Source organism: Harpia harpyja, chromosome 2, assembly GCF_026419915.1.
Source record: "Harpia harpyja isolate bHarHar1 chromosome 2, bHarHar1 primary haplotype, whole genome shotgun sequence".
Classification (NCBI taxonomy): domain Eukaryota; kingdom Metazoa; phylum Chordata; class Aves; order Accipitriformes; family Accipitridae; genus Harpia; species Harpia harpyja.
The window spans coordinates 88011007-88020829 of record NC_068941.1 but is presented as its reverse complement, the minus strand read 5'-3'; the positions used below and the strand labels follow the sequence as shown (position 1 = coordinate 88020829).

At 45.0% G+C, this 9823-nt stretch overlaps 1 protein-coding gene across 2 annotated transcripts in view; it reads left to right on the top strand.

Moving 5' to 3' along the window:
• The first annotated feature begins 1014 nt into the window (after positions 1 to 1014).
• Positions 1015 to 9823, top strand: part of DNAAF9 (dynein axonemal assembly factor 9) — a 79025-nt gene continuing 70216 nt past the window's right edge. For both annotated transcript variants that reach the window (XR_008234206.1, XM_052780837.1), the window contains exon 1: positions 1015 to 1146. Coding sequence is in view for 1 of the 2 variants with exons in the window: in XM_052780837.1 (XP_052636797.1) it covers positions 1061 to 1146 (86 nt within the window). In the remaining variant the exon portion in view is untranslated. The remainder of the gene's footprint in view (positions 1147 to 9823) is intronic.

The following is a 9823-nucleotide window of genomic DNA, read 5'->3' as shown; positions in this document are numbered from 1 at the left end:
GGTTGTTTGGGGTGCTGGTTGGAAAGGGGGGTGTTTTGGGGGGTGATGGTTGGAAAGGGGGGTGTTTTGGGGCGGTGGTTGGAAAGGGGGGTGTTTTGGGGGGGGTGGTTGGAAAGGGGGGGTGTTTTGGGGGGGGTAACAAGAGAGGGACCGTGGGAGATAGCAGGGGTGCTGGTGACTCACCCCTGAGGGGTGCCCGGCCGCGGTCTTGGGGCACGGCGGTGTGGGGAAGGGTTAATTCGGGGGGGGGGGGTTATGTGAGGGGTGCAGTGCTGGGGAGGGGAGGGACAGGGGGTTCTGGGACACCCCAGGGGGGTCCGTGTCACCCCAGGGGGGTCCGTGTCACCTCAGGGAGGTCCGTGTCACCTCAGGGGGGGTCTGTGTCACCCCGGGGGGGGTCCGTGTCACCCCAGGGGGGTCCGTGTCACCTCAGGGAGGTCCGTGTCACCTCAGGGGGGGTCTGTGTCACCCCGGGGGGGGTCCGTGTCACCCCAGGGGGGTCCGTGTCACCTCAGGGGGGTCTGTGTCACCCCGGGGGGGGTCCGTGTCACACAGACCCGCGGGGCTCCGGGGGGGGATCGGACGAGCTCACGCCACGGCTGGCGGGGGGGGGCGGGATGAAGGGGTGTGTGCTGTGGTGGGGGGCTGGACGCGCCCATGAGCTGCGGGGCGGGGGGGGGGGGCGTGGAACGACCGCTGCGCTGGGGGTGTGCGCGCGGGGGAGGGGTGGGGGGGGGGGGCAGGAGTTGGACGAGCCCATGCCTCGCTGAGGGGGGAGCCATCCGTCTCCCCCGCTGTTTTTGCGCTTCAGCTGTTGCCGGCGGTTGAAGCCTTCCCGTCCCCGCTCCGTGTAAAAGCAGCAGCAGAAGGTCGGTGTTGCGAATCCCTCCCGGCCGGGGAGGCGGAGATCACAGGCAGCGGATTCGGCGGTGCCGCGGCTCCCCCTACGGCGGGGAGAGCGGTGGTGCGGCGCGGCGCGGGGCGGGGCGGGGCGAAGCGGGGCGGGGCGCAACGGCCGCAGTGCTGCCGGCTCCCTCCTCCCCGCCGCATCGCTGTCGCCATGGCGCTGTGTGGCCGCTCCGCTCTCCTCCTGCCGCCCCCGCGCCCCTCGCCGCGTCGCCCCCGGGCCGCCGAGGCTTTCGTCAGGTAACGGAGGGCGAGGGGAAGGGCGTTGGGGGGGGGGGTGGGGGTGAGGAGCTGACAGGGAGGAGCCGGGCCGGGCTTTGGGTTGAGCTGAGGGGGCAGGTAGGGTGGGGCCGGGCTGGGTTTTGGGGGGCACTGAGGGGGCCAGGGGGGATGAAGGAGGCTGGAGGCGTTGAAAGGGCTGGGCTGGGGTGTTAAGAGAGCTGGGGGTACCGAGGGGGGGTGATGTAGAGGTTTTGGGGGAGGTGGTGTGGGAGGGGGGTTTGGGGGGGTTAAGGGGTTCGGTTGGGGGAGAAACTGGGGTGTTCAGAGAGCTGTGGGCGCTGAAGGTGGTGGTTGGGAGGAAAATAGGGTGTTAAGGGCGTTGGGGTGGGCTGGTGGGAAGGTTGGGGGGGTTAAGGGCTTTGGAGGTGCTGAGGTAGGTGGGGATAGAGGGGTTGGGGGCATTAAGGAGAGGTTTTGTGGTGTGCAGGGGGTATTAAGGACTTTAGGGGGGTATTGCAGGAGGACTTGAAGTCATGAAGGAGGTTGGAATGATTGTGGGGGGCTGGAGCATTAGGAGCAGCATTTGTGGGGCTGGGGCTGTGGGGAGAAGGGGCAGGGGGGTTAATTTTGCGGGTGGCTACTGGGAGAGAAGTGTTGATGGCCTTGACAGGACAGCAGGCAGGGGCCTGACTTGACCTTGTGGGTGTAGGGATTGGCGAATCCTGAATCCTGCTGGAGGAGGGTGTGTGGGAGGCTGCGATGGACTGGGGACAGGGGGACAAAAAGGGAGGTTTGGGGACCTCGGAGAGGGGCTGGTCTGGAGAGAGTGGGCTTGGGGTAGTGTTACTGTGGGAAGCTAAGCCTGGGTCTGGTTTGGGAGGGGATGGGTATGGGGCTACCTTGGAAGTAGGGAAAAAGGGCTCGTGAAAGGTAGGAGAGCTGAATTAGGGTAGGGATGGCAGAGATTTGGGAGGAGTTGAGGGATTATGGAGGGAAAGGAGATTGCGTGTTTGTGTGGGCATCTGTTGGGTGGCTTTTGGAGAATTGCTTGAGGGTATGAAGGCAGTAACATTCTCTGAGGTTCAGAAATGTTGGGGATAGTGCTTGACAAGAGATGGGGCCTGGGGACATGTTAGATGATAGCGTTGGCTCTATGGGAGCTCGGGTGTCAGCTCAGGTATCGTTAGGTTGCTAGAGCTCTATTTCCTTTTAAAGACTTAAGGTGTACCCGTGTGTGGACTAGACAACAGGGCGTTATCTGAAGTGTCTGAATAGAGGAAACGGCCTCATGTTGTGCCAGGGGAGGTTTGGATTGGATATTAGGAAAAATTTCTTCACCGAAAGGGTTGTTAAGCACTGGAACAGGCTGCCCAGGGAAGTGGTGGAGTCACCATCTCTGGAGGTATTTAAAAGACGTGTAGATGTGGTGCTTAGGGACATGGTTTAGTGGTGGGCTTGGCAGTGTTAGGTTTATGGTTGGACTCGATGATCTTAAGGGTCTTTTCCAACCAAAATGATTCTATGATTTTATTCTATAATATCACAAAGAACAACGCAGGAACTGAAGTGCTTGATGCTTTCAATAGTTATAGAACAATGCATGGAAGTATTCACCAGTGTGAAGTCAGATAATAGAGTAACTAACTGGGACATTGCATGTAAATTGCAGACAAACAGTTGGCCAAACTACTTGGGTATTAAAATCTGTCTATGTTTGCTGTAGATTTTCAATTAAAAAAAAAAAAGTTTTTTATCTTTTGTACAAGAGGGGAATAAAAACACTTTCACTTTTTAGACAATATGCCTGTAAAATGAGAAATTCTGTACTGTGAGAGAGAAATGGAGGTCGTTCTGTTTGCCTGAAATAAATGAACATGGCTGTTCTGTGATGGTTATGTTCCCTCTCTGCCTGCAGTTAGAAATTGAACTGATCATAAGAGGGAAGGAAAAGTGACCTTTTCAAATAATTTTTTCACTGAATAAATTAATCTTATTTGTTTAGAAAGGGCTTAGTATTTGTTTATAGCTGGAAAGTATCTAAAAATTCATCATGATCAGTAACAAAATACCAAGACGCTAAAAAAAAGAGCTGAAAGAAAATGGTTTCCACTCGAGCCTCTCTCTTTATGAGTGATTTTTGTAATCTGAGATCCTGTTTTAGAGTTGTCATGAGAACATTCAGACTCTCTGTGAACATCTGCAAGCTTTTGAGCTCCACTGGGAGATCCAGACAGCATCTGTAATTTGGCATGTTTGTAGGAGGCATGTCATCCGTTAATTTTTTTCCTCCTCAACGTTCGTTCTTGTGCAGGTTTTTTTTCAGGCCAGATGGAGGCAGGGAGGCCAGTGTTTGCAATAAATTTCCCAAGCAGTCAGCAGATACCAGGCAGTTAATAAAAATAAAACAATCCGTTACCCTCCTCCCCCTGCCCCCAAGTCCCAAACAGGAATGGAAAAATTCTTAACACTATATAAAGAATAGAGAAACGGCCAGAGATAATTCTTGGAGTTCTTCCACATACTTCAGAGTTTTGGTCTGCCACATGGTGTGTTGGGAGCTGGCGTTTATCACGGCGACCCTCGGTGTTGTAACAACAAAAGCAAGAAAAGAATGGTTTTGTAAATATAAAGAAAAAATCCCTTAACTAAGAGATGAGTATTGCCCGAAAAAGGGTATGCCTTTTTAGAAGGTGATGTCATGTTTCATGTGTCTGTGTTTAGTGGCGAATGGAGTGTTTTCCTTAAGAATACATGCATTTCCGAACAAAATTTCTATTAAATGTTTTTGTTAAATATCGCCATCTAAAACCAAGGTTAATTTGTTCTATTTGGTAGGGTTCTGGAGCCACCCAATTTTGCATTACTTTTATATAAATAGAGCAGGCAAATCCTCATTATTAATTACCTGTGTTTGTAACATAATAAAGATTAGTTCTAGCTGTAGGTCTATGTGGGGAAATGCAAAATGAGTACTTGGGTTCATTTTTATGTTGTCTCTGCCTATATGCCTAACTTTATCATCCTCTAAACCATTCTGTTTTTAATCACGTAGGGGTTAAGTATGTGGCTTTTTTTCCTATGGCTTTGGAGGAGCAGTTGGTGGGGTGCTTGGGAGCATGATGGTGCAGGGACAAAAGAGTTGTTGTGGTTTCCCAACCAATTTTAGTAGGGGACATGTCTGTGTTGAAAGATTAACAGTTTGTATCCATGTGTTCCTTATGTAATTATGCCGAGGTTCAGGATTTTGTAATAGCACTGTTTCACCGAAATTTTTTTAAGGAATGCACTGTATTTTAGCTATGCAAAGAGAGAGCTAATTTAACTTGCTGAAGTACAGGAGGGGAAAAAAAAAAAGGAGAAACCAACCCCATTCCTTGAATACGGATGGGTTTCTACCACGTTAGGGAATTAAGATGGCTTAGAGACTGTTGAGTGCTAGGCTGCAGCCAAAGTTAAGAGGGATGTGGCACAACCTATATGGTTGATAGGAATAGAAAGGTAGAATAAGTGCTTGGGAAGGAAAAGCTGCCAAGGACAGGAGCTGAGCTATTGCGTTAACTTGGCTGCCTGTGGAGCTTCAGCTGAAGTTACCCCTTTGCGATCGTTCAGCTTGAACTGATGGCAAAGCATCTGGCTTGGTGCTTTCTGGCCATGTGGCTGCAGTGGTAGTGGTCCAGTAATGTGCTCTGCAAGTAAATTTAGTCTTAAGGCACTGTAGCTTAACTTCTGATTTCTGCTGAAGTGCTAGATGCTTGCCTTGTCCTTCTGATCAGAGTTTGACTGATGGCAGAATAATTACACTTGAGCTGCTAGTCTTTCCTACTTCTTCAAATATTGTCATTTTCTCAGGTGATAATGTTTTTGGGGAGGAACAGGTGGTATCCTCGATAAGATGCTGCAATTTAAGAAAGTGAAAATACAGAGCTGGTGTTTGTAAATCAGCCTGTTAAACAGAGAACGTGTTAAGGCTGCAGGTCTAACTGGCACGTATGTGTGTGTAGGTGATGGGCAACCTATCATTTGATTGCACCCATGGAAGAACTTCACTTTGTTTCCAGCCCAGTAGATGATGTTGAGGTCCAGTCTGTGAGTTGCTCACAGTAAACAAGTATGCCTAAAGGCTGCACTGTCCAGTGTGGTTACAGAAAATACCGGTATGAATATTGATGTGCATCCTTAATAAATAGTGCTACTGTTCAGATGTGCTGAAGTGCCAAAGATCCTGAACAAGCTTGTAATTTGCAAAAGGCATCAAGTAGTCCCAAATGTTCAGTAAGGAGAGGTTCATGCTTGTTCTTATGTGCTTTGAGGTCTCTGAATTACAGAATTGAGTATTACTGTCCATTTAAAGTCAAGAAGCAAGGAATTTAGTCCTGTAAAATGCACGTGGAGTTGAAATTTCTTCCTTTATGTCCAGCTTTAATATTTGCTATTTACGGTTGCTAAACATGCTAAGTGTCTTTAAAGTGGCTAGATCTCCTATTTACAGTCAAGTCCCTATGTTCATTGCAGAGAAATTTTGAAAATAGCTGGAAAATTGTCACGTGTTTTAAGGTGGGTGAATGCCATTGTCTTTTGTGAGTGCCAAGCAGTAAAACAGAGTTATTTTGGTAAGCTAAGAAAAAAAACCAAAAAACTGAGAAAGCATGTTACTGTTCAAGCTAGATAGTAAATTTCAAGTAAACTGCTTTTGAAATTAATTAAATTCTGAGAGTCTCTAACTCGGGCTGACTCCTGGTTTCTGTTTTCACAAGTATGTTAAATGATGATAATGTCAGACTGTGGGAAATCCAGGGAAATCCCATACTCTAATATAAGCAGACAATAATAATGTTTCTGGTAGTAACTGTGAGGTCAACAAAAGGCCCATGAAAAATAAACTTGATGTTTTGGGGGTAGAGGGGAAACAGATGGTAGTAGCAGCAAGTTAACAAGAAGTGAGATTTGGAAAAAGATAAACTGTTTTAGCTTTCCATTTTATTTATTTATTTATTTATTAAATAAAGTATTTCATGTTAAAACCAGTGTCTGTCTTGGGTAGCCAGCATGAATCTATTCAAGTCATTCCCTGAAGATGAACCTTGTTAATGTGAGGATTTGCACAAGCTTGCCGGGGGGGGTGTCTCAGATTTTTTTCCCTTCGTTTGCTGCGATCTATCAAAGCTTTACCACGTGTGGGTTTTTACGACTGCGTAGCCTTTGTGGGGGAGGAGCGTAACATCTGCCAATATGAAGCAAAACATACTCAACACAGTGAAATCACATCCTTTGTCGGCTGAATTGCATGTTAACCACAGCTGTGGCCATCCCAGACGTATGGTAAGCCAGCCTGCGGGAATCAGTCGGCAATCAATCAGGGATCAATGCTAATATCGTTGCTGCATTGCTAATATCGTTGCTGCATTAGTACCACTGGATTACAACATCAAGAAAAGGAAGCTTGCGCCCAGAATAAATTCAGCTAGCAACAAGAGATGCAGAAAAAAGTAACACGTTGTGGAAACGTAAATGAAATAAAAATTAAAATACTGTGTGGCGTTATTTAAAAAATGTATTTGTTCTTTCTGGTTGAGAAAGGCACAGTTGTTAATATTCTCTTTATTTGCCAACATACATAGCTTGTAGTGCAGTGTCTGTTACTAAGTTGTGACAGGCTAGACTGTTGTAAAGCAAGGTACTTTGCATAATTAGTATGAAGACATGTGAACAGATGAGCACTAGTTCTTAGAAGTTAATGATGTCAATTATCTTTCCCCCCCTTTTTTTTTTTTTTTTGGATCTAGTCCAAGATTAGCAGAATAACAAGTACCTCAACGTATAGTTTCTTAATTGGCCCAAGCACACTTTATTGCCAGATGCCACTTCAAAATGTGGCTTTGCCTTCTGACCCGCCTTCATCAGCAGTCAGATCAGCTTGCTGATGTTTGAAAGTGTGGGGTTTTTTTTTTTCTGTGTTTTTTTTTTTTTTTTTTTTTAATTCTGGGCTAGAGTTTGGATCAGTAAGCTGATCTGACTTGGCACATGGCTTCAAGATCATCAGTGAAGATACAAAGGCAGTGATAAGGGTGAGACTGTCCCTTGCAGCACCCTGGTCTCTTACACTGGCTTAAGACGATGTAGAAATTACATCTTCTGTTCAAAAGTGCATGTTGGAAAAATTCTCACTTTTCACCTACTTTCAACTTCTTATTCACTTCTATAGCAGCCTGGTTGTCTGTGGTTGTCTTGTTGAATAGGGCTGGATAAGTAGTTTGCAGCTCATGTCTTGTCCAAGTCTCATTGAAGCCCAGGAATTTGGGGCTTCCTTAGAAGGGCTTCATGTAATTGTGTTTTTGAACACACCTAATGCTGATTTTTTAGCAGCAAGCTACCGTAAAATTTAGTTGTGGTTATGTACGTGGGTGGATCCAGAGCCACATCTTCCAGGAAAGCGTCCTGAAGCCCAGAGGGTTATGCTGTTATGCGGAGGTCATTCTTCATTGTTTCTGTTTGAAATTGTGTTACTGTGGCAAAATGAAAAGCAGTAGAAAGTCAGTACCCTTACTAGGGCGCTTGCTTTGGAGGCGGGAACAGTCATGGATTTTTGTTCCCAGGACAGTTTCTTTGTTTTTGTCAGATGACTGTTTAATGTGAAATGCAAGAAAATGCCATTTTTTTCTCTGACTTTATACACAGTTTAGCCTGTATTGTTTAAAAGCATGTAGTAAGAATTCTAATTATTCTCTTCACTATTTCTGAATAACGTCTTTCTTCAGACACAGAAGTCTTCTGTTTTTAATGTCAGCCTTTGAATGTAATGATTTATACACACTTGAGATGACGTTGAAAATATTTCTGTGAAGAAGCTTTTGCAAAGATTTCTTTCATAGAAACCACTTCTTTAAACAAGGCAAGGAAAAATATTCTGCTGAAGGCTGTTTAATATTAAGATTGAAATAAACATCTTTGTGGTCATACATCTCATTACGAAATAATGAACATATAATTTGCCCTATGCTTTTTCCTTTTATGTCAGGATTATCTCCAGAGGGAAGCGTAGCATTGACATTCAACTTTGCTTGGCAGAAGTTTCCTAGCAGCTTAATCTGAGAACTTCATATTTTTTTAAGGGGTGCACCAAAGTTGTAGTTCCTGTGGAGGATACTGAAAATAATTCTAGGAGAGTAAAATTCCTAACCTGAAATCAAAACTTAAGGAGGGAAAGAAATACCCAACCCAGAGCAAACGTGCAAATACTTTCCTCCCCCAATTCCTCTTCCCCCCCCCCCCCCCCCCCCCCTCAGTTTACTTGAACAGATCAGAAAATACTTTCACAGAGCTCAAGACGACAAAAACAACGTGTGTTTTACTTTGCTGTGCTCTGGTCTTGTTGCACAGGCTCATAACATTACCTTTTATTTTACATGATAACCATACTTGATAAGGTCTCCCTTTCATTGAAGCTGTTAGTGTGAAATTAAAATTTAAAGATCTTAGGAATAACTTACCTTGTATCATATAATAATGCTTTTTAATAAATGGGAGTATCTTTCCTCACAAGTTCCTTACACGGAGTTTCCGTATTTGTTCTTTTGTCAAACCGAGCCCTAACCATTCCTTTCTTCTAAAAGTGATCAGTATATGGGGAAAAAAATTATAGCAAAATCAAGGTATGTATTCATGCTGTGTTTATAATGCATAAGAGGTTTGAAAAATATTTTACAATCCAGAAAAACCTGTCTTTGGCTGGAGAATTACTTAAATTTGCCTTGAGAGTAGAAGTTGAACGCGAGTAGTAGAGGTATTTTTTGCATCTTGTTTCTGAGAGAAGTTGAATGAAAATCGACCTCTTGTGCCTTCAGATGTGAAGCATTCATAATATTTTTTTCTGATGACAGTTTCTTTTCTCACTCTGAGCAGAAGCAGGAAGATGCATCCTCTGATATAGTAAATGTTTTAATAAAAGTCAGTCCAGAAGCTGCTTGTTGTGTCACTACAGAAGTCCTTGGGCATGCTTTCTCCCAGTCCTTTCAATCTGTCCTTCAGATCGTCTCAGGAAGCATGGGTTTCTCCTAAACAGGGTTTTGCAGATAGGTCAAGAAGCATTTTTGTTTTCATGCGGGCTTTGTACATAAAGTTGTTTCCGTTGTCTTGTGTTTTACAGAGGCAGTAGCAATTCTAGTTGCCTGCAGCTGGTCCTTAAACAACTGTAGGCTTGTTTGAACGTATGAAATAAGTCAAATTATTTTGTACCCACAGTGAAGAGACTAGCAATTTTTTCTACTCTTGATGTTGTGACATGGGAAGTATAAAAATACAAGCACTGTATAGCTTGCCATAGGGGATCATCTCTCACCTACCTAATCTGGGGTGCTGTTTAATGGTGGGACGAAAATCTTCCAGAATAAGATACAAAACCTTAAGTTTGGACAGCTGTGAGATTCAGTTTTAGGTTAGGTTTTAAAGATCTAATAATGAGAAGTTGCTAAAATGTGCAGCATCAAGTTTGATGTTTCTTTCACAGACTTCATAGCATCACCTACATGGGCAACAACATCCGATAGTATCTGATTAGGTGTCTTTTTGCTGTCATCAGTGGCTTTAATTTCTGTTTCTGGTATCTAAGACTGGGTCAAAGTATCTATTCATACATACAGTGGACTGTGATACAGTACAGTGTATAGTATGAATTGGGAAGTTTCAGGCAAAAAGAATA